This window comes from Marmota monax, unplaced genomic scaffold (genome assembly GCF_021218885.2).
Source record: "Marmota monax isolate L192 unplaced genomic scaffold, Marmota_monax_Labrador192_F-V1.1 WCK01_AAM20220418_F8-fsc00001, whole genome shotgun sequence".
NCBI lineage: Eukaryota > Metazoa > Chordata > Mammalia > Rodentia > Sciuridae > Marmota > Marmota monax.
In genome coordinates, this window is record NW_026693777.1 from 36141663 (window position 1) to 36165556 (window position 23894).

At 39.2% G+C, this 23894-nt stretch overlaps 2 protein-coding genes across 2 annotated transcripts in view; one reads left to right on the forward strand and one right to left on the reverse strand.

Annotated features, from left to right (window-relative positions):
• Positions 1 to 22760, forward strand: part of Aven (apoptosis and caspase activation inhibitor) — a 187887-nt gene extending 165127 nt beyond the window's left edge. The window contains exons 3-6 of the mRNA XM_046461527.2: positions 18028 to 18098; positions 19358 to 19453; positions 21167 to 21527; positions 22313 to 22760. Of these exons, the coding sequence (XP_046317483.1) occupies positions 18028 to 18098; positions 19358 to 19453; positions 21167 to 21527; positions 22313 to 22428 (644 nt within the window). The 3' untranslated portion in view covers positions 22429 to 22760. The remainder of the gene's footprint in view (positions 1 to 18027; positions 18099 to 19357; positions 19454 to 21166; positions 21528 to 22312) is intronic.
• A 47-nt stretch (positions 22761 to 22807) lies between these two features.
• Positions 22808 to 23894, reverse strand: part of Ryr3 (ryanodine receptor 3) — a 517407-nt gene continuing 516320 nt past the window's right edge. Inside the window, exon 103 of the mRNA XM_058584663.1 lies at positions 22808 to 23775. Coding sequence (XP_058440646.1) covers positions 23680 to 23775 — 96 coding nt within the window. The 3' untranslated portion in view covers positions 22808 to 23679. The remainder of the gene's footprint in view (positions 23776 to 23894) is intronic.

The window sequence follows — 23894 nt, forward strand, 5'->3', positions numbered from 1 at the left end:
CATGTCACTTAAAGGTCTTTAAAATTCTTTTTAGGTATACACGAGAGTAGAATGTATTTTGACACATTATACATACTTGGAGTATAACATTCTAATATTCCATTCTTGTTGTACATAATGTGGAGTTACACTAGTCATATATTCATATACGAACATAGGAAAGTTACGTCCGATTTATTCTGCTATCTTTCCTTTTCCCTCCCTTCCCTTCATTCCCCTTCTTCTAATCCAGTGAACTGCTATTCTTCCCCTTCCTGCCCTCCCTTATTGTGCTTTAGCATCCACATATCAGAGAAAACATTTGGCCTTTGGTTTTGGAGGACTACCTTATTTCACTTAGCATGATATTATCCAGTTTCGTGCATTTGCCAGCCAATGCCATTTTATTCTTATTTATGGATGGATAATACTCCATTGTGTATACATACCACACTGTCTTTATCCATTCATTTGTTGAAGGGCACATAGGTTGGTTCCATAGTTTAGCTATTGTAAATTGAGCTGCTATAAACATTGATGTGGTAGTATCACTATAGTATGCCAATTTTAAGTCCTTTGGGTATAAACTGGGGAATGGAATAACTGGGTCAAATGCTGGTTCCATTATAAGTTTTCTGAGGAATCTTCATACTGCTTTCCAGAGTGGTTGCACCAATTTGCAGTTCCACCAGCAGTGTATAAGTGAACTTTTTCCCCCACATCCTTACCAGCATTTATTGTTACTTGTATTCTTGATAATTGCCATTCTAATTGGAGTGAGATGGTATCTCCGTGTTGTTTTTATTTACATTTCTCTAACTGCTAGAGACGTTGAATATTTTTACATGTATTTGTTGACTGTTCATAGTTCTTTTGTGAGGTGCCTGTTTAGTTCTTTTGCCCATTTATTGATTGGGTTTTTTGTTGTTTTGGTATTAAATTTTTTGAGTTCTTTATGTATCCTGGAGATTAATGCTCTGAGGTGCAAGTGGCAAAGATTTTCTCCCATTCTGTAGGCTCTCTTCACGGTTTTTTTTTTTTTTTTTTTTTTTTTTGTGGTGAAGAAGGTTTTTAGTTTGTTACCATCCCGTTTATTGACTCTTGTGGTTCCTAAGCTAACATGATGGAAAGTTGGGCCCACATTTTCTTCTAGTAGGCGAGGGTCTCTGGTCTAAAGCCTATATCCTTTTTACACTTTGAGTTTTGGGTAGGGTGAGAGATGGGGTTCAGTTTTATTCTACTACAGATGGATTTCCAGTTTTCCCAGCACCCCTTGTTGAAGAGGCTATCTTTTTGCCAATGTATGTTTATGGCAATTTTGTCCAGTTTGAGATAACTGTATTTATGTGGGTTTGTCTCTTTCTTCTATTTTGTACCATTGGTCTTCATATTTGTTTTGGTGCCAATACCATGCTGTTTTGGTTTCTGTCGCTCTGTAGTAGAATTTAAAGTTTGATAGTGTGATGCCTCCAGCTTCACTTTTCTTGCTAAGAATTGTTCTGGCTATCCTGGAAGTTTCATGACTGCTTTTTCAATTTCTTTTTTCTTTGTTAAATATATGTGTGTGTGTGTGTGTGTGTGTACACACACATATATATACTTAGTTGTAGATGGACACAATACCTTCATTTTATTTATTTTTACCTGGTATTGAGGATTTGAACCCAGTACCTCACATGTGCCAGGCAAACACTCTACCACTGAGCTACAACCCCAGTCCTTTTTCTATTTCTATGAAGAATGACATGGGAATTTTGATGGTAATTGCATTAAATCTATATAGCGCTTTTGGTAGTATGTCCATTTTGACAATATTAATTCTGCATATCCAAGAATATGGGAGGTCTTTCCATCTTCTAAGGTCTCCTTCAATTTCTTTAGTATTCTATAGTTTTCATTGTAGAGAACCTTTACTTCTTTTATTAGATTTGCAAGTATATGATTTTTTGAAGGCAATTATGAGTGAGATGGTTTTCCTAATTTTTCTTTCAGTTGATTTATCATTGGTGTATAGAAACTCAATTGATTTATGGGTGTTAATTTTTTTTTCTTGCTACTTTGAGTTTGTGAGTTTTAGAAGTTTTCTGGTGGAATTTTTAGGTCTTAAGACAGCATACGGTTGAGTCTTGTTTTTTAATCCAATCTGCCAGTCTGTTCTTTTGATGGATGACTTTAGACCATTTACATTCAGTGTTCTTATTGAGAAATGATTTTTATTCCCTGTCATTTTGATTTATTTCTGGTTTTTAATTTGAGTTAGTTTCTCCTTGATTGACTGTTCTTCTAGTTTCTCCTTTTGCTGGTTTTCACTTTTATTTTTTATTTCTTCATGAAATATTTTACTAAGTATGTTTTGTAGTGCAGCCTTCCTAGTTGTGAATTTTTTAAACTTTTATCATGGAAAGTTTTTATTTAAGCAATTCTGAAACTTCATTTTGCTGGGTATAGTGTTATTGGCTGGAATCCATTTTCTTTCAGAGCTTGTCATATTGTATTCCAAGACCTCCTAGTTTTGAGGGTCTGGGTTGAGAAATTAGCTGAGATCTGGATAGATTTTCCTCTAAATGTGACCTGTAGTTTTTCTATCCTTATGTTTCTATGTTAGGCATTTTCATAATACAGTGACTTGGTACGGGTCTATTATAATTCTGTATATTTGGTCTTATAAGCCTGTATTTGATTTTTCCATTTGGTTTGGGAAATTTTTCAGATATTATTTCATTGAAAAGATTGTGAGCATTCTTTTTATTCGTATCTCTGAGTCTTCATTTATCCCATTAAATCTTAAATTTGGTCTTTTCGTGTAATCCCATATTTCTTGGAAGTACTGATGGTGGTCACTTAACATTTCTTCTTCATGGTATACTTTATTTTCAAGGATTATATATTTTGTCTTTCATTATTTGAAACTGTCTTCCAAGTGGTCTAGTCTGTTAGTGATGCTTACTATTGAATTTTTAATTTGGTTTATTGATTCCTTCATTTCAAGGATTTCTGCTTGATTTTATTCATCTTTCACTTCCTGTGTTTTCTCTTTGATTTCACTCCTTACATTATTCTTTTTTTTTTCTGTTTTTTTTTTTTAATTTTTTATTGTTGGTTGTTCAAAACATTACAAATTTCTTGATATATCATATTTCACACTTTGATTCAAGTGGGTTATGAACTCCCATTTTTACCCCATATACAGATTGCAGAATTATATCAGTTACACATCCATTGATTTACATATTGCCATACTAGTGTCTGTTGTGTTCTGCTGCCTTTCCTATCCTCTACTATCCCCCCTCCCCTCCCCTCCCCTCTTCTCTCTCTATCCCCTCTACTGTCATTCATTTCTCCCCCTTGTATTATTTTTCCCTTTCCCCTCACTTCCTCTTGTATGTACTTTTGTATAACCCTGAGGGTCTCCTTCCATTTCCATGCAATTTCCCTTCTCTCTCCCTTTCCCTCCCACCTCTCATCCCTGTTTAATGTTAATCTTCTTCTCATGCTCTTCGTCCCTACTCTGTTCTTAGTTACTCTCCTTATATCAAAGAAGACATTTGGCATTTGTTTTTTAGGGATTGGCTAGCTTCACTTAGCATAATCTGCTCTAATGCCATCCATTTCCCTGCAAATTCTATGATTTTGTCATTTTTTAATGCAGAGTAATACTCCATTGTGTATAAATGCCACATTTTTTTTTTATCCATTCGTCTATTGAAGGGCATCTAGGTTGGTTCGACAGTCTTGCTATTGTGAATTGTGCTGCTATGAACATCGATGTAGCAGTGTCTCTGTAGCATGCTCTTTTTAGGTCTTTAGGGAATAGACCTAGAAGGGGAATAGCTGGGTCAAATGGTGGTTCCATTCCCAGCTTTCCAAGAAATCTCCATACTGCTTTCCAAATTGGCTGCACCAATTTGCAGTCCCACCAGCAATGTACAAGTGGACCCTTTTCCCCACATCCTCGCCAGCGCTTGTTGTTTGACTTCATAATGGCTGCCAATCTTACTGGAGTGAGATGGTATCTTAGGGTGGTTTTGATTTGCATTTCTCTGACAGCTAGAGATGGTGAGCATTTTTTCATGTACTTGTTGATTGACTGTATGTCCTCCTCTGAGAAGTGTGTGTTCAGGTCCTTGGCCCATTTGTTGATTGGGTTGTTTGTTTTCTTATTGTCTAATTTTTTGAGTTCTTTGTATACTCTGGATATTAGGGCTCTATCTGAAGTGTGAGGAGTAAAGATTTGTTCCCAGGGTGTAGGCTCCCTATTTACCTCTCTTATTGTTTCTTTTGCTGAGAAAAAACTTTTTAGTTTGAGTAAGTCCCATTTGTTGATTCTAGTTATTAACTTTTGTGCTATGGGTGTCCTATTGAGGAATTTGGAGCCCAACCCCACCAAATGTAGATCGTAGCCAACTTTTTCTTCTATCAGACGGCGTGTCTCTGATTTGATATCAAGCTCCTTGATCCATTTTGAATTAACTTTTGTGCATGGCGAGAGAAAGGGATTCAGTTTCATTTTGTTGCATATGGATTTCCAGTTTTCCCAGCACCATTTGTTGAAGATGCTATCCTTCCTCCATTGCATGCTTTTAGCCCCTTTATCAAATATAAGATAGTTGTAGTTTTGTAGATTGGTTTCTGTGTCCTCTATTCTGTACCATTGGTCCACCCACCTGTTTTGGTACCAGTACCATGCTGTTTTTGTTACTATTGCTCTGTAGTATAGTTTGAAGTCTGGTATCGCTATACCGCCTGATTCACACTTCCTGCTTAGCATTGTTTTTGCTATTCTGGGTCTTTTATTTTTCCATATGAATTTCATGATTGCTTTCTCTATTTCTACAAGAAATGCCGTTGGGATTTTGATTGGCATTGCATTAAACCTATAGAGAACTTTTGGTAATATCGCCATTTTGATGATGTTAGTTCTGCCTATCCATGAACAGGGTATATTTTTCCATCTTCTAAGATCTTCTTCTATTTCTCTCTTTAGGGTTCTGTAGTTTTCATTGTATAAATCTTTCACCTCTTTTGTTAGGTTGATTCCCAAGTATTTTATTTTTTTTTGAAGATATTGTGAATGGAGTGGTTGTCCTCATTTCCATTTCAGAGGATTTGTCGCTGATATACAGGAATGCCTTTGATTTATGCGTGTTGATTTTATATCCTGCCACTTTGCTGAATTCATTTATTAGCTCTAATAGTTTCTTTGTAGAGCCTTTTGGGTCTGCTAGGTATAGAATCATATCATCTGCAAATAGTGATAATTTAAGTTCTTCTTTTCCTATTTTTTGCCTTTAATTTCTTTCGTCTGTCTAATTGCTCTGACCAGTGTTTCGAGAACTATGTTGAAGAGAAGTGGAGAGAGAGGGCATCCCTGTCTTGTTCCAGATTTTAGAGGGAATGCCTTCAGTTTTTCTCCATTCAGAATGATGCTAGCCTGAGGCTTAGCATAGATTGCTTTTACAATATTGAGGTATGTTCCTGTTATCCCTAGTTTTTCTAGAGTTTTGAACATAAAGGGATGCTGTACTTTGTCGAATGCTTTTTCCGCATCTATCAAGATGATCATATGGTTCTTATTTTTAAGTCTGTTGATATGTCTTTTCCTATCAAATGTGTCTCCTGTAGGCAGCATATTGTTGGGTCTTGTTTTGTGATCCATTCTACTAGCCTGTGTTTCTTAATTGGTGAGTTTAAGCCATTAACTTTTAGGGTTATTATTGAGATATGGGATGTTCTTCCAGCCATATTTGTTTATTTCTGTTACTAAACATGGTTTGTTTTCCTCTTTGATTATTCCCCCGCCCCCTTACTGTCCTACCTCCCACTGTTGGTTTTCATTCTTATTTTCCATTTCCTCTTCCTGTAATGTTTTGCCGAGGATGTTTTGAAGAGATGGTTTTCTAGCTGCAAATTCTTTTAACTTTTGTTTATCGTGGAAGGTTTTAATTTCATCTTCCATCTTGAAGCTTAATTTCGCTGGATACACAATTCTTGGTTGGAACCCATTTTCTTTCAGTGTTTGAAATATGTTATTCCAGGATCTTCTAGCTTTCAGAGTCTGTATTGAAAGATCAGCTGTTATCCTGATTGGCTTACCCCTAAATGTAATCTGCTTCCTTTCTCTTGTAGCTTTTAAAATTCTCTCCTTATTCTGTATGTTGGGCATCTTCATTATATTGTGTCTAGGTGTGGATCTCTTATGATTTTGCACATTCGGCATCCTGTAGCCTTCTCGGATTTGGGATTCTGTCTCATTCTTCAAGTCTGGGAAGTTTTCTCGTATTATTTCATTGAATAGATTGCTCATTCCTTTGGTTTGGAGTTCTGTACCTTCCTGTATCCCAATGACTCTTAAGTTTGGTCTCTTAATGTTATCCCATATTTCTTGGATGTTCTGCTCATGGTTTCTTAACAGTCTTGCTGAGCTGTCTATGTTCTTTTCCAGTTGAAATACTTTGTCTTCATTGTCTGATGTTCTATCTTCTAAGTGTTCTACTCTGCTGGTAGTATTCTCCATTGAGTTTTTAAGTTGGTTTATTGCTTCCTGCATTTCTAGGATTTCTTTTTGTTTGTTTTTTATAACCTCTATCTCCCTGTATAGTTGATCCTTTGCTTCCTGGATTTGTTTGTGTAATTCATTGTCGAAGTGATCTTTCATTGTCTGATTTTGCTGTCTAATGTCTTCCTTGATACTCCAGATCATCTGAAGCATGTATATCTTGAATTCTTTATCTGACATTCCATCTGCTGCAGCTGTTACCTCTTCTAAAGTTGAGTTGACCTGCATTGCTTGTGGTCCTTTCTTTCCTTGTCTTTTCATACTGCTTGCGTTTCTTTCTGCTTGGTGAAACTGTTGTGTTTTTGAAATGTTTTTTTCCCCTATATATTTATATTGCTCTTGTATAGTTGAAAAGTCTCCCTTGCAGGGTCGGGCGGCGGTCTGCCTACCTTGCAGGTGCGGGCGGCAGCTCTGCTCTCTCCTTACTCCAATTGGGGTGTCGTGACTACCACGCCGGCAGGTCACTGGGCCTGTTCCGGGCGCGGGCGGCGGCTCTGTTCTGCCCCTACTCCAATTGGGGTGACGAGTGTACCACGCCGGCAGGCCACCGGGCCTGATCCGCCGGTCGGTTGCAGGTCTGCCTACCCTGCAGGCGTGGGCGGCGGCTCTGCTCTGCCCCTACTCCAAATGGGGTGACGTGTCTGTCGCACCGGCAGGCCACTGAGCCTGTCCCGCTGGTCGGTCGCAGGTCTGCCCACCTTTCAGGCATGGGTGGCGGCTCTGCTCTGCCCCTACTCCAATTGGGGTGTCGTGACTACCACGCCGGCAGGTCGCTGGGCCTGTTCCTGGCCCGGGCGGCGACTCTGCTCTGCCCCTACTCCAATTGGGGTGACGTGTATACCACGCCGGCAGGCTCCTGGGCCTGATCCGCCGGTCTGTCGCAGGTCTGCCTACCTTGCAGGCGCGGGCGGTGGCTCTGCCCTGCCCCTCCTACCACGCCTGCGGACCGCTGGGCCTGATCTGCAGGTTGGTCGCAGGTCTGCTCACCCTGCGGGCACGGGTGGCAGTTCCGCTCCGCCCCCACTCCAATTGGGGTCACATGACCACCACACCGGTGGGGCCTGATCCGGGCGCGGGCGAAGGCTCTGCTCTGCCCCTACTCCAGTTGGGGTGATGTGTGTACCATGCTGGCAGGCCGTTGGGCCTGACCCTCCAGTCGGTCGCAGGTCTGCTTACCTTGCAGGCGCGGGCGGCGGCTCTGCCCTGCCCCTCCTACCACGACCGTGTACCACTGGGTCGCGGGTCTGCTCACCTTGCGGGCGCGGGTGGCGGCTCCGCTCCGCCCCCTCTCCAATTGGGGTCACGCGATCACCACGCTGGCGAGCTGCTGGGCCTGCTCCGGGCGTGGGCGGAGGCCCGGCTCCTCCCCTCTGGCTTGACGACAAATCGAGAGAGACTCGGGTGTCTGTGCCTCACCCTCCCTACCAGGAGACCAACTGTTTCTGTCGCCGCTGGTATTGATGAAGTTCTCTCCTCCGCCGCTTTCTGATGACATCAGATCTCTGCCATGTTGGTATCCTATGCGAATGGCAGCATTTCGTTCCCCTTGCCGGGTAACCAAAGCAACGGGTGAGTCCTGACCGGCCCTCAGCAGGACCCGGACCGAGAAGCAGTTTCCGCGGGCTCCTTAGCCCAGGGCCAGGGCAGTTCCGGGAGCCGGAACTCGGCCGCTCCGTGCTCGGTGTATGCTCTGATAAGAGCAGGCTCCAAGAAGCACTCAGGCACTGAGCCTAAGTAATCTGTCTGCAAGCCGCAGGCGAATGGCAGCCTGAAATTACCTATTCTATGGCTGAATGAGCTGCGGTCAGTTGAAAACAGGGATGGTGACTTCAGCTCTCCAAGATGGTGGCTGCTGGCCTCCTCTGTGGTCTGACCGGTGCGGAGAACCGAAATGGACCGCTTCCTTCCCCCGTCTCGAACCCAGAATTCAGCACTGAATACGGTGCTTGCACGGCTGGCAGAAACTGCAGCGCTGTATCCCTGCGTCGCTATCTCCTCGTTTCCCAGCGCGCGCTGCAGACTCTAGCCGCGGGGCGATTTGCTGAGTAAGCAGTGTTACCCTCCGTGAGACAAATCTCTCGCGTTTGAGTCCCCGTAGCCGATCCTCGTGTGATGGAAATCCTTCCTCCAGGTTCCGGAGCACCCCGCTATTGGTGGAAATTCCTAACAAGATAGCCTTTAGCCGTCCTGACTCGTCATAATCCCACACAGTGATGCAGCACACGGGGGGCAATGCACTCCCCTCGCTGCCATCTTCCACCTTACATTATTCTTTACCTTGCAGATCAATTTAAGTATAAACATTCTAAACTTTCTCTGACATTTCTTCCACTATGGTGTTTGTGGATTTTGTTATTGAAGTATCTTGGTTTGTTTGGCGTGAATTGTTCACTTGCTTTAAAAAAAAATTATTTATAGATGAACTCTAGGGTAGAGGGGTGAGAGGGGAAGGGAAGGGGTAAGGAGTCAGAAATGATGGTGGAATGTGATGGACATTATTATCCAAAGTACATGTATGAAGACATGAATTGGTATGAATATACTTTGTATACAACCAGAGATATGAAAAATTGTGCTCTATATGTGTAATAAAAATTGTAATGCATTCTGCTTTCATATATAAATAAAAAATTAATAAAAAGTTATGTATTTGTAGATGAACACACAGTATCTTTATTTTTATGTGGTGCTGAGGATCAAACCCAGTGCCTCACACATGCGAGGCAAGCACTTTTCCTTTGAGCTCCAGCTCCAGCCCGTGTTGTGACTACCCATCTAACAGTGTGGGTCTGAGGTGGTAGAGTTTCTGTCTTGTGGATTTAGTGTCCCTGAATGTTTCCCATACCTCACCGTTTAGGGGGAGAGAAATAACAACAACCAATACAAGCAATGTTCAGCATTAAACCAAATAGGTCCTGCTATGACATCTACAATGTTAATTTTCACAGTCGGCATAAGTGATGTGATCAGTTATTGCCCACAATAACAACAGTAAGTTTGCAAAGGGTTTAGAGTTTCAAATGGTGGACATGGAGAGAACAGAATTGATGTCATGTGATGATTATGAGGGAGGAGGAGAGATAATAGAAATAATTAAAGGAAGAGTGAAAGAACAATAGAGATTGGCTGTTAGCAGAAGGAAAGAGAATCAAGGGAAACAGATAAGTGAGAGAAAATAAAGTATAATTTTAAAAGTAAAAGTAAAAGTCAAAACAAAACTGATATAACAATATAGTAATCAAACATCCTAGTCCTTAAAATACTGATACATGAAAAACTACTGACTTCAGATTTTTTTCCTCCCCTGTCTCACATAGTTCTTGCGTTGTTCAAGCTGGGTTTTAAGATCAAGGAGAGCAGGTAGTATGTTATTTCCCCTGGAATAGTAGTAAACAGTCTTGCATTTTGCTGGAAACTAGTATCTTATTCCACACTTATCCCAAATCAGAATTGAAAAAAAAAAAACTTTTTTGAAGGCATGTTATATAAAATTCTAAAAGTTTAAACATCACATTTTAATGAAATGACTAGGAGGCAGCTCATACGTTAATGAGCAAATTCCCCACCCTCAAAGCTCACCCACATCCCAAATTCCCAGAGTCTGGGGAATATTGCTCCTCTACTTCATATTCATTCTCCTTGAAAATAGAACCCCTGATTGTTATCTTGTCACAAGACCACCTGGAAAAAATTTTATCCTGCATACTTTATGGCTCAGTAAAACTATATGATATAGTTCTAGCCCAAACAATAAGTGCAAATGTTCTGCTGTTGTTTCTGGGAAACAACACATGGTATAGACTTTAGCCCCCTTTTTCTGTGCCTCTTCTTCTCTCTGATGCCTAGAATTGACAGGATAGCAAGGTCCTGGCTGTCATCTTGAATGGTGGTGATAAGGGCCTCCTCTGGCATGGCAGAGCATGAGTGGCTTGGGCCACACTATACCTTTGACTGCCCGAGTCTGGACATCATTTAACTGACAGAGATGCAACCTTGTATCTTGTCTGCTGTGGTTATCCAGTCTTTATTACATGCACCCAGACTTAATCCTAACTGACATACCACAGTACAGATCACTTCTAAGATCTTCTGACTTCATTGTCCATCTAAAGATTGATCTTTGTATTTCCTTGTTTTTTAGCTTTGTCAAATTATTTCCCTCTTATCTTGGTGTTCTATGCCAGGGTTTAATGTTGGCTTCCTTCTGAAAATGATTGATCTGAGAAATTGTGCTAGATTGTCTGTAGTACTGCAGGATTAGCACAGAGTATTTACCAACTGCTTGGGTGAGAATAGATTCTAAATTCCAGAATGCCAGCATCATCCTGTTCTCATAAAGCCTAGAACCCCTTTTCTTGTAACTGAGTGTATCTGGCTTTTCCCTTCACATACTCTATGCAGATGAGAAACAACTGTTTTAGGGGTATTGGGAAGATAGGCACATCCTATCCTGTAAAGCTCAATGTGGATATTTGATGCTCAGAGGCCTTTGGGGCCCCACAGCTGGTGAGAAAGCTAGTTACGAGTCACTGTTAAGTAGACCAAGAGATTATTACTTCTGTTGTTCTTTTAGCTCAACCTAACTTCTAAAATAGCCATCCTAGCTGCTTGTATAGTCTTCCTCACAAAGACAATATTGGGTGTGTTTTGTTTTAGGTTAAAGTGAAGGACAATTTGCATCTAAAAGGGCTCATCCTTGGAAGTTAGAAATTGGGAGTGGTGAGGATTTTTATGTCCTATAAACTGAACTTGGATCTTCTCTGGATTGATCTGTGTCAGACTATGGACACCTGACCTTCCAAATATTACTTTCATAGATGAGAACAGGGAACTTCAGGAAAGAAAAAATGGAATGTCTCATTTTCTCTGGCAGTGTCATGGTTGACTGTATTCCTAAACATTTGTTGGCCTATAAAGTTCATTTGTATTTTCTCAGAGATTTGCATCCTGGCTGAAGACATATCCTATGGGCTGTGGGGTAAAGGAAGGTGATCATGATACAGAGGAGCCAGGAAAATGGAGCTTAAAATGAAGTACTTATCCAGAACTAGTTTACATCCTCTTGCTTTTTAGAGGTGGGAGGTACCTCAGGGATCTGGTTCTATTCTATATTAGAAGATCTGAAACCAAGAAGGATATGAGTTGTGGGACTTGCCAATTCCAAATTATAGGAACTGTATGAGGCTTGGGCAGGTTTTCTACCTTTCACAGTCATGCATCACGTACACCTGGCCTATACTGTCCAAACACACAATCTTTGTGCAGATAAAGATTTTTCCTGATAGTCCCATCTGAATGTCCCTGGAGGCTTTATGGTTCATGCTTTTGTTTGACGTGAAGGTTTTTTTTTTTTTTTTTAGCTGATGGGGCTGAAAGGGTAAGCTTAAAATTGAAAGCAATATTATCTACCACAAGATGGTAAGCTTTTGGAATTCTAAATGAGTTTGAGAAGTTAGAATTCTTACTATATCCCAAGATATTATAAATGTAGGGATGGGGTTGGTATATCTCCTTTATTTCATCAACACTGTCATATTTGGAATACTTGGAGTTCTGTTATGAAGACTTTTAGAGCTAGTGAAAACTTATACCTGTAATCCCAATGACTAGGCTGGGGCAGGAGGACCTTAATTAGCAATTAATAAGAGACCTGTCTCAAACAAAAAGGGCTGGTGATGTAGTTTAGTGGTAGAGTATCCCTGGGTTCAATACCTAGTACCTCATTCCCATTCTTTTATTAACTCCCTCCTTCTCCCTCCCCCCTTCCTCCTTTCTCCCTCCCCCTCCCTTTCCTTCTCCTTCCCCCCACCACTGCCTTCTCTCTCTCATTACAAGTACTATAGGCATTATTTAAGAAATCCCTGAGGTGATTTCCTAAAGTTAGGAGAATCTAAACTAAGAAAATAAATCCTAACTTCAAACATTCAACATATCAAACATTAGGATACCAAATATTATAAAATATTTGAGCATTCGCTTTTGTTCCAGAGTCTCAGAAGACCCTAGCAGAAGCAGCAGAGAGACCTTTATTAATAAGTTACTAACATTAGTACAATAATAAATGCTAAGAGCCAGAAGGTCTTGGTATCTAACCCCCAGCTGGCTATGTATGTGGTATTCAGCCTAGACCCGAGGCTCTTCATGGCATGGTGAGACTGAAGATGGGTTAGATTGAATGATGTTCTGGGTCCAAACTTTGTGATCTATAATATTTTATCCTAAGTGCATTTCCAAAAATGTCTCTGTCCTCTAGAAAATTCAGGGTTTTTTTCCTCCCTAGATTTCCTTACTTTTGTTTGGCTCAGTTCCAAAAGTAATGTGTGCTTTTTTTTTTCAAAGGAAATTTCAGCTGAAAAATGTATTATGCAGAAAGGAAAAGTCTCCTTTAATACCACCCTCTGAGAGATAATCAGTATTAAAATAGGTATTTAATTGTCTTGACTCATTTCAATGCATAAATTAGTATTTTTGTGACACACACACATATATACACTATCTTATTCACACTGACCTAAAACTTGCTTTTTTCCTGTGCAATTGAGATGAGGGGTATTTTTCTGGGTCAGTACCTATAGATCTACCTAAATAGTTTAAATGTTCTCATAGAATGTCACTTAACTGAATATTGGTTCACCAAAACACATTTTGTTCAAGTGGTCAGGTGTTAAACATACTTGGCTGACATTAAAGTCAAATATCACAGTTGTAGAAGGGACTTTTGGGATATAAGAAAAAATCTGAAATTTCAAGAACTATTTTGAAATTTTATTATAAAGTTTTTAGTAGCCAGGCTTAATTCTGATAGTATATAGGCCTTCTGATTTCTCACTACTGCCAGCTATTAGATGGGCTCACATATATACCATGCATTTGCAATATTCAATATACTCAATAGAGACAATTTTCAATGATGGTAGGTAGAGGAGTAATATACTTTGATTAGCTCTGCCAGAATGGAGTCCTGGCAAGGCAGTGTTGTTTTTACACAGTTAAGCTTACCATCCTCTCAGTAACTGATCAGGTAAAGACTCATCAACCCCTAGACTTAGAGGTCTGTTCAATGGTCAGGAGTGGTACTGTGGGAACCCCAGAAATTGAAGTGTTGTGTCACGCTTGAAACATTTTTTTACTATTTACAGAAACATATTTAGGATTGCTTTCAAATCTTACATATTTTTTATTTCTAATATACTTCACACAATTACTGAATTTTAAAAAAATCATTAATTTTGACTGTAGAAATGATCCAAGCTGTCAATAGAGCAACATAGTTAACTTTTAGAGTACAACAGTAGTGCCTTACCATCTCCTGCATCTCAGCTTTTGTGTGCACACATCCACTTTGAACACTGCTGCTGGAATAGAATAATGGGAGCCTTTGATCGTGTAAGGAAAATGTGAGCTCTTGCTGTAAATCAGTTTTACCATCTCGCTTCCTTTTTTAAAGCAGGTTGTCTAAGTACCTTCTTAATAAGTAATCATCGGATTTAGTAGGCCTGGTATTCTTAATCTTCAAAGTTGAATATTATGGGATTTAATTATTCATGCAGGCTATTAACAAGCTTGATCTTCTTTTTCATCTTATTTGAGGATATCATATAAGTACACAAGACCATTGTGCAATCACTAAGTCATGAAGTGAGTCATTGGCAGAAACAGGAAGAAAGTGGTATATTCCCTTTGTGCTTTCTGTTTATTACATTGTGCTGTAATTACTTTCTGATGAACACTTATGACTCTTAAGACAAACTTCACCATGTTTGTTCCATTGTCAACAGTTGACTGTCACTGTTCATGACAGACTTTCTATTCTAGACCTCTTTAGTCAGATTTGCTACATTAGTGTGAGAGACAGGAACTTTTCTGGCAACTGGATTAAACTGGAGCAGAATTGAAAACACTGTCTTATTTAAAGGAGGTCTCTGATTGTTTATGCACATCCATGTGTCTGTGTAAGGTACAGCAATAGGTCACTTGGTAATACCACCATTCTTTTTGTGCATGTTACATATAATTCAGAAAGTATTTTGGTAATATGTTTCCCAAAGGACTTCTGGTCCTAGGATTCATGTTTTGAAAAGTCCTAATACTCTTTTATCCTCAATGACAGAATTAGATAGGTTAATGTTCTATAGTAGTCATTTTTTAAAAAGTATTCTTCAAATTGTATTGTTTTGAAGTTTGATTACATAAAACAATGTGCTTGAGGTTATTTTGGTTTTCTCTAACCTTCTTCTTGATGTGTATCCTTTATTTAGTGTAGCTCAAAGGGGACTTCATGACTTCTTGGATGTCATTGTTTATGATTTTCTGTTTTTTCTGTCTTTAAACTTGGATGTGGTAAATTACAAGATCCATGTGTGACATCTACAGTTATCTTAATCTATGTGGATATTTTTCTATTGTCTCTTCTTTTTTCCTTTCATCCTTTCTTTCTCTTAGCATTTGGTTATTTTAGTCTCATCTCCTGGTGGTATGCATGATGGTTTTTAGTCAGTTTTGAATAGTGTGTGGAAAAATTGTAGACATAATATTGGGCTGTTGATAGTGTCATTTTCCTCTGAAAAGGCTTTATTTTGATTGGTTTGCAGAAGCTCGTGTTCTATCTGTAATATATGCTATATATATATTTTAAAATTATTATGGTAGAATATTTTCATTTTTATGTATTTTTGCAGTATTTAATTTATACTCCCACTTCAAGATAGTAAATTCAGTCCTACTTTCATGTTATAGTGTTATTTTTTTTAATGTCTAAATATTTAATCCATGTAGAACATGACATATAGGGCTGTAGCCTAATTTACTACATGGCTAGCCAGGTGCTTTAATACTATTAAATAATTTATTTCTCTACAGATATCATAGGCTGCTCCTCTGATATATAGATATCTACATACATGGATCTATTTCTAGATTTTCTTCTTTCACTCATCACTTTTTTTCATCAGTTGCTATTTTATTCATTGAGGCTTTGGAATACATTATATAATAAAACAATTTCTTCATCCCCCCCCCCCTTTATTTGAAAAAGCCTATCAGTTATATACACACAAATATGTATATTTGTGTGTGTGCATGTGTGTGTGTGTGTGTGTGTGTATATATATATATGTATATATATAATTGTAGATGGACACAGTATCTTTATTTATGTATTTATTTTTATGTGGTGCTGAGGATAGAACCTACTGCCTCACCCATGCAAGGCAAGCTCTCTACTGCTAAACTACAGCCCCAGCCCAGTTTTATATATTTTTAAGATGAATTTGAGCAATTTGGATGTTGAAAAAAATCCTTTTGGGATTTGAATTCAACATTGAATTTTAAGTTAAATTAAGTAAACTTGTAATCTTTATACTGTTGAGTTTCTCATCTCTCTTGGTAAAAATTTTAAAAATAGTTTCTTTCAGTAAATGTTTATTCCTGGTTCATTCCTAAAGATTTTGGCTATATTATTGCTATCATGAATGAAATATTTTCTTCCAGTTGGCTTTTCATCTGGATTTTATTTGCGAGAACTGTTTTATTTTTTAATGTATATTTTGGAACTGGGCCACCTTTCTAAATCCTTTTTCATCAATTCCTTTTTTCCAGGGTACTTGAGTTTATTTTCTTCAAGTTATCATATTTTATCCACTTTTTTCCAATGATAACATCTTCACTCTCTCTCTCCTTTAATTGTACTGACTGTTCTTTCAAAAACAGACAACAATGGTGTTAGTTTATATCTTTAAGCTTAGTCCCCCTGACTTTTAGTTAGTTAGATAAGAAGACTGGAAGACTAGTGTGTTTGCTTATTCAATTTTAAGAAAATTATTGCTTTTTTTCACCAGCTTCTTTTTCTTTTCTTTTTTTCCTAACATGGTAAAACAATTGACTGCTTTCTTTTTGTGCATTCCTTATCAGTAATGAAGTTATTGAGACTTCACCTCTTTAGCTGAGGACAGTTTTACTCACATCTTATTGGTAGACTTTTATTAATTTATTTTTCTATATTTTAATTCTATAGTTTTATTTCTCCTGATAAAAAGTCCTGGAAGAGAATTTTACAATTTCTAAATGGTTTTGGTTATTTTTACTTTTGACTAATTTATGTTTTACTTACTATCACCAGTGAATATGGCTTATGACTGCTAAATTTTAGAATTTGAGTTTTTTGTGGTCTTATTAAGGTCACTTTAAACAAATTAATGTTGCACGGACATTTTTATAATAAGCGCTCACACAATCAGAATACATAAATGCACGTGTAAGTGTGTTCACATACATACACAGGACCTTAGTAATAGTTATTCAGAGACTTTTATTACAATCTTTGAGGGATTAAATTGATTTACCAATGACTAAAAGTAGTGATTTTACATTTTTTTCTTAGTCTTTTGTCCTTGTATTTGATCTTATCATGTTAATGTTGTGATCCATGCGTCTTGAACACTGTGGAGTTGGAGGTACGTTCTAATTTTACCTTCATCCATCTCTGAGATATTATTCTCCTCACCCCCACCCTGTTACTTTAAAAGAAAGGACACGTTCTGTGGTTACATCACCTGGGAGGAATCACAGAGGGTGTAAGTGAGCCTGTACTTGAGTCTTGAAATAGAAATAGAAGATGAATGGGTAGAAGCACATAAGGGATAAGAAAAGGAAAGATGGGGTTTTGAGTTTGAAGTATGTATGAAATATGAAACAATCCTGACTTGGGAACAGAAGTCTGAAGAAATACATGATAACTCTGGGTTAATGAAATGGGACTAAATTTTGGAGAATTGTGAGAGCTAGGCAGAGGAAGAATTCTTTATATATAAACTGTTCTGAATACAAATTATCAGACATGTACGTTTATAAAGTAAGCCTTGTGACAGAGCTTGTCACACAGGATCATCTTTGCTTGTTTATGTTGATCTTACATGTTCAGATTCTCTTATTCCAAGAGCTCGGAGCAGTGCGCCATGATTTACATTATGATCTAATACACGTTCTTTGAATTTTATTTTGCATTTGACATTTGCCCAGGTGATATTAGGAATGATAGTGTAAGTTAGTAAGTTCTTCTTGAAGAGAGTTTTTCTGTTATGCTGTGAATTGGTCTAGAACTGCTTTCCTTCAGTCCCATTCTTCTCTTTTCTGCCTTGCCCCTCCCCAAATCACTTTCCTTGCATACATCAAGCAGATGAAATGAAACTGTTAAATATGGACAGCTGGCAGTTCCTGCAGTCCTGAACTATTTAATTGTCCCTTGGGAAGCATGTGGATGGTGGCTTGCAGAGAACTGAATGAAACAATGTAAATTCTAACAGTACTTTTGAATGCCCACCATGCAAGGAGGTCTGTGTAAAGGTGTAGGAGCCAAGACCTTGCAGGATGGTATTGCTAAATTTTGGAATGGTAGCTCTTCAGAAATGGCACATTTATTTCAAAAAGGAATTAGAGAAACTAGGTGATATCCTTTGTATGTTTTTTTTTTCATTAATCTTTTTTTCTATTCCTAGGGGACTCCTTTACACAGTTCCGGTTTGCTGAGGAGAAAGAATGGGATGGTGAAGCTTCATGTCCAAAGCAGGTGGGATAAGTTGGTTTTGAACTTAGAATGGTTTTTGTTAAGACTGAATGCCAGCACCTTTTCTGTTATTGTTGAAGGGGGTCATCATGGAGAGAGAAGTTGTCATTCATGTGTAACTTATTCTTACTTCCCTCACCTGTTCAGGAATATTTCAGGGGACTAAAATTACACAGGTCCTTCAAGCTTGAACTCACCTTTTCACTGGCTATCTGTGTGAATTACTCAGACTTAGCAAAAGATCCCACTTGGTGCTGCCAAGGTTGCTTACCAAGAGCTAGCCCGCTTGGGACAATTTCAGAAGGGCCCTTGAAAAGTCAGGTCATTTCTGTCCATGTCCATGTACTATTAATGTGAGGACTGGTGGCTAATGTGGGTCTGGAGTGGCAGGGCACTGCTTGAGTCTACCAGTAGTGTCTCTGTGTCTGGTTAAAAACCCATTGATGTGTGAGGCATTTGAGCACTGGAGTGTGGAGATGGGTTTCTGTCCACTTGAAGTCAGGGCATGATCCTAGCTGTCCCTGTGACAGTCAGTGGCAGATTTAGGTGGTGAGTGGTATTTTCCTGTTTGGCAGGTCATTGGTATCACCTTTAAGTTTTGTTTCTCTTTGGTGGCTAGGACATCCAGAAGTAGCTATTCAGAACGAAGAGGTCATCTGGAATGTTTCCCAAATATTGTTAAGTTTGAGAGGCTGGTGCATTGATATTACTTTATTTCTGAGTGACCACAGTAGCCAAAGAAAGCCCTGAGTGATGGTTCCACATGGAATGTTGCTGGATGGAGAGAGGGTGTTTCTGGGTTCTCCCCTTTCCACTTTTTGGTTTAAGAGAAGCAGACTGTACTACCCACAGTCCCATCTCCCTGCCTAGTCAGCCGTTCCTCTCCTGCCTAGGGCCAGCAGTGTGAATTGAGGGAACATGTCCAGTTAGACTTCATTAAATGCTTATGTTTTTTCTCCAACTTGACAGTAATTGCAAAAAGCTTCATGGTTTGCAGGTTACTATGTATCTTGAAGCGAGTGGAACACTTCTGCTGCTGTTCTGATAGGGTGAGCTGTGACCCAAGAAGATAGTTAATGTGGAGACAAGGATTGTGACCCCTCTAGTGTGACTTACGATCTTACTCCCAGTCAAAAGTAGCTCTAGTAAATTATTTATTTAGTGACTTTATTTGATCTTTTATTTCCAAAAGGTTATACTTAATCATTCCCTGATATTTTCTTTCTTTTAAAAAATATATACATATACATATATTCGTGTAGAATTCGGCACTTTATGTGGACAGTGAATCACTCGTTCGAGCCCTTCAAGAACTGCCACTCTCACTCCGACTCAACGTTGCTGCTGAGTTGATCCAGGTAAAAACCCTGAAGGTATCTGTGAACTGATATGGATTCTATCAGGGGAGGGGAAGAACCAGAGGAGAAATGGCCCTCTTCAGAATATCTCGGATTCAGTTTTTTCTTTCACACACAGTTTTGTGTTAAGATTTTCTTATGAAGTTTAGAGAACAAAAGAATTTAAATCCCTCTTTCACATTTTATATTTGCACAATTTTAAAGGATCAAATGTAATGGAATTGAGTGAAAGAATATAAAATCTGGCTGTTATTTTATTCAAAATATTTGTGTGTCATTTTCTGCAATGGGCACTAGGAATGCTGGTGAGCAGACGTATAGTTCCTGCCTCCCTAGAGCTTAATCTGTTGGAAAGAGGGGTACCAAATAATCAAACAAATTATAGTAAGTCCTACGAAGGACAATGTGCTATGAGAGATTGTACTAATGGTCCTGGACTGTCGTGTGGTTAGGAATGGCTTTTCTAAAGAAGCCACAGATAAGCTGAGGCCTAATATTTGAGCCAAAATTTAAAGGAAAGTGGTCCAATCAGGTCTGCATTCACTAAAATGATCATGACAACAGTGAATATTCAGGCTACAGAATGGAGAGCAGGCTGCGGGATTGGAGCATGTGTCTTCATGGGTGAGTGTGTGCACTTACATGAGGGCAGAGTGAGAGGGAGGCAGAGTAGAAAGCTGTCACATGGGACAGGTGAGAAAAACTGTAGCCTGGACTCAATCATGGTACAGATGGCAAAGAAGAGTTCATCAAGAGGTATTTCTAAGGTGACATGAACAGGACTTGGGGGTAATATTGGAAATGGAGAGAGAACAGTCAAGGAAGAACCACCCCTCATTTCACCCATGCTATTAAGTTCTAATACTGAGTGCACAGTAGATTCACCTGGGAAATTAAAAACAAACAAGGAAAAAAAGCCAGGTACCTATTCTAGGTCAAATCTAGGATCAGAATCCCAGCTTTGCTCTGTATAACTGACAGGGCTAGACATTTAGCCCAGTTTATGGTGCCATACTGTAAATATCTGTATTTATCTATGTCCTTCCTTGCCCCAAGGAGTTATTAGCAACTGGATCTGTCAACAATGCTTTGAAGTGAAAACAAGGGGTTGTTGCCCCTGAGAGGGGCTGAACCTTTCTGAACTTACCCACTGTGAGGCCCACTTGCCCCACAGCCTTCCCTCTAGAGAGGGATTCTCATCCTTAGACTGTAACCTTGCAATCATGAGGAAAGTGTTTAACTTTCATTTAAGTGTAATATACAGAAAAGTGTACACATAGAACTATGAAATCAGTATCCAGATCAAGAATCAGAATGTTCTACCCCATGGAAGTCACCATCTACTTCCTCTTCAAGTCTGCTCAAAAGATTACCACTGTCCTGGCTTTTAATATTTAGTTTTGCCTATTTTGAATTTCCTACAAACATAGTGAAATCACGTTTTCTTTCATGTCTGACATTTTTTACTTAAATAATATTGCCCAGAGTCATTCTTTCCTCCTTGGGGAATTTGTTCTGTACCTTTATGTTAATGCATTTAAATACCATGAACAGATCTGCTTTGCTAATTATTTCTCAGTGACTTTTACAGATGCTCATGTCACATTAGAGATCTAAGTATAAATTCAAATAGATTAATGGCATTGTTAGCTTTCAGGCTAGTGATTAAAAGACATGGGCCTTTTAAACTCAGTTATTCTGTTTCTCTTTCAGGCCACAATTCCTTTAGAGCTTCCTCAGGTGAAACCAAAGAGAAGTGATGACAGCAAGGGACTAGGCATGCAGTTAAAGGGGCCCTTGGGGCTTGGAGGAAGGGGGCCCCTCTCTGAGCTGAGATCTTCCACTGCTGGCTGCCCTGGGTCCCTGGCCAAAGACAGCCCACGACCAGATCCTTCAGGAAGTTCTCAGAAACCCACTTCCCCACCACAGTCAGCAGCAGACCATTTGGAAGAAGAACTAGATCTGTTGCTTAATTTAGAATCACCTGTAAAAGAAAGAGATAACATCTTACCAGACCAGACATCTCAGGACATGAAATCTGAGAGAGATGGGCAGATGGCCCAAGAGGAAGAAGGTATGTTTTATATTTTATTCCCCATCCCTTCTCTCGATTCTGGTGTTTTTGTGAGAACAGCCCCACTCGCATCACATCCCTACACAGCCCTCTCAGTGTCTGACATTGATCCAGCGTTGTCCCTGACATCTATTCCTGTGCTCACGTCTCTGCTTCCCCCTGAGCTGACCTTTCTGACAACCTTCCTCTCACTTGATACACTGAGCTTCTAAAGCTGCTGCCTGCCTGACTGCAGCACTAACCCTGGGGCTGCAAATTGAACCTGTGCTATGGAAAGGCATTAAGATACTTGTAGCCCTCAGCTTTTCAGCAGCAGACCTTTTAATCGACTGTCTGAACAGGCTTGTAAACCAACTCTTTATACTTTCTTGCTATTTTCATCTTTTTAGTGAAGAATACTTAGTAATTTGTGCACACTTTGAGATGGTATCCCATCTGATGTGGTGAAGGCCACCTCCATATACTGCATTTGAGAACCATTAATGATTTTTCACGATTGTTGTAACCATGGAAAGACAGAGCTATTGGTCTAAAAAAGATTCACTTTTTACTAGTTTTTTTTAACTTCAGAATAAAGATAAAAGCAAATCTCTTCCCCCATTTATTAATTTGTTTGGAAAGTATTGTATCATCTTTGGGAGTAACAAATAATGAGAATGTTTCCCCTTGTTATAAGGCAAGTAATAATTAGAGCTGAATTATATCCTGGAACAAACCCTGGGGAAGCTTTAGCCTTCAATGCTGGGACTAATGTAAGGTTATTAATACTGCTTTTATTTCCCTAGTTCCTGCAAAACCATCTGTGACTGAAGAAAAGAACATGGAATCTGAGCAACCAAGTACATCAAAAAATGTGACCGAGGAAGAACTGGAAGACTGGCTGGACAGCATGATTTCCTAAAGAGAAAGGGGGGGGGGGGGAAGTGCCTGAAGCAATTTTGGTTGCCTTCTACTTGAGGGTGGGCACAAGGCTATCCTTCAGTTGTCTAGCATACCCCATGCGTTCCTGTATGCTTACAGCAGTTGATGCCTACCTCTTTATTTGGCAGCATTTGAAATAATACATATCAGAGGCTAGTTGCATTCTGGCTTAGTAATCTAATAGATTTCCTTAGGGGCAGAGAATTTTATAGCCTCCTTCCTCTGATGTTTACAGCATAGCAGGTGCTGCCCACTTACATGCAATCAAAAAGGCATGCATTTGGCCAAAATAAACACCCTCTGGTCCATGGATTTTTTCTTTGTTATGTGAAGTTGCTGTTGTCTTATGTCCCGTTCCTCATCAGTCCCAGCATGGTTATAGAATCATTCAGAAGTGGTACGAGAGGCCAAACCATGGATTGGTATGTATTACTTTATTGCAATGGGCACTTCATTTTATTGGAGATTCACCTAAACATTAGCAGCTCCACTACTTACAAGGGACCATAAAGCATTACTCAATTTTGGCATAAGATTGAGATTTTTCTGAATTTTCTCAGTACAGTACTTTTCTTCTAATAACAGCAGGTGACAAGCTGTTACTGAAAAAAAAAATTATGAATAACCTTCAAGTGCAGTTTCATAAAGTAAGACAGAAGATCAACACAACTATTTAATGGAACTGTCCTTCTGGAACACAAACATAAAAAACTTGCATAGCTATATCTAAAGGGGTTTTTAAGGCACTTAATCGATATTTCAGTGTCGACAAAGTGTTGGTTTGTTTTCTATTTCATTAACTGCTTAAAGCTTTTCAGGCTGGTTCTGGATATCGTCACTAGCACATACCATGGGAAAAATTGGACTGCAGTTAATGTAATTTCGTGTAGTTCAGACCATGAGTCACGGTGGGATACTGTCACATGATATTCAGGTGTTCAAGAATTGATACTTCTGACCTTTTCCGCAGTACTGCCATCCCCCACACTAGTTTCTTTAGAACTAAGAAAACTTGAACGTATTAGATTCCTCACCATCCCTTGTTATTAACATCTTGACAGGTTATCACGATGTCTGTCCATTAGGCACAAATCAATTTCCAAATGTCAGATTTTTAAATACTTTCTCATAAGGGAAGCATGTGGAAAATGTCACAAACATGTTGCAGAACTATGGAAGGATTTCATTTCCCCAAAGGTTGACCTTCCAGAATCACTTCTTTCACTCAGATTTATCCCAGCTGATCTTCATATTGCTTCCGAAAACAGTCGCCAGCGGGGAAGAAATCCCAACACCTTTCTTGGTACATCTTCCATACATAAGATTCCTGAAATAATGTGAACAAAGGGTACTTCTTTTCACACCACCGTAAGTAAAAACCCAGTTCTTGCTCCCTTGAGGAAGACTTCTGCAAATACACCTGAAGCCAAAAGGGCACTTTCTTCT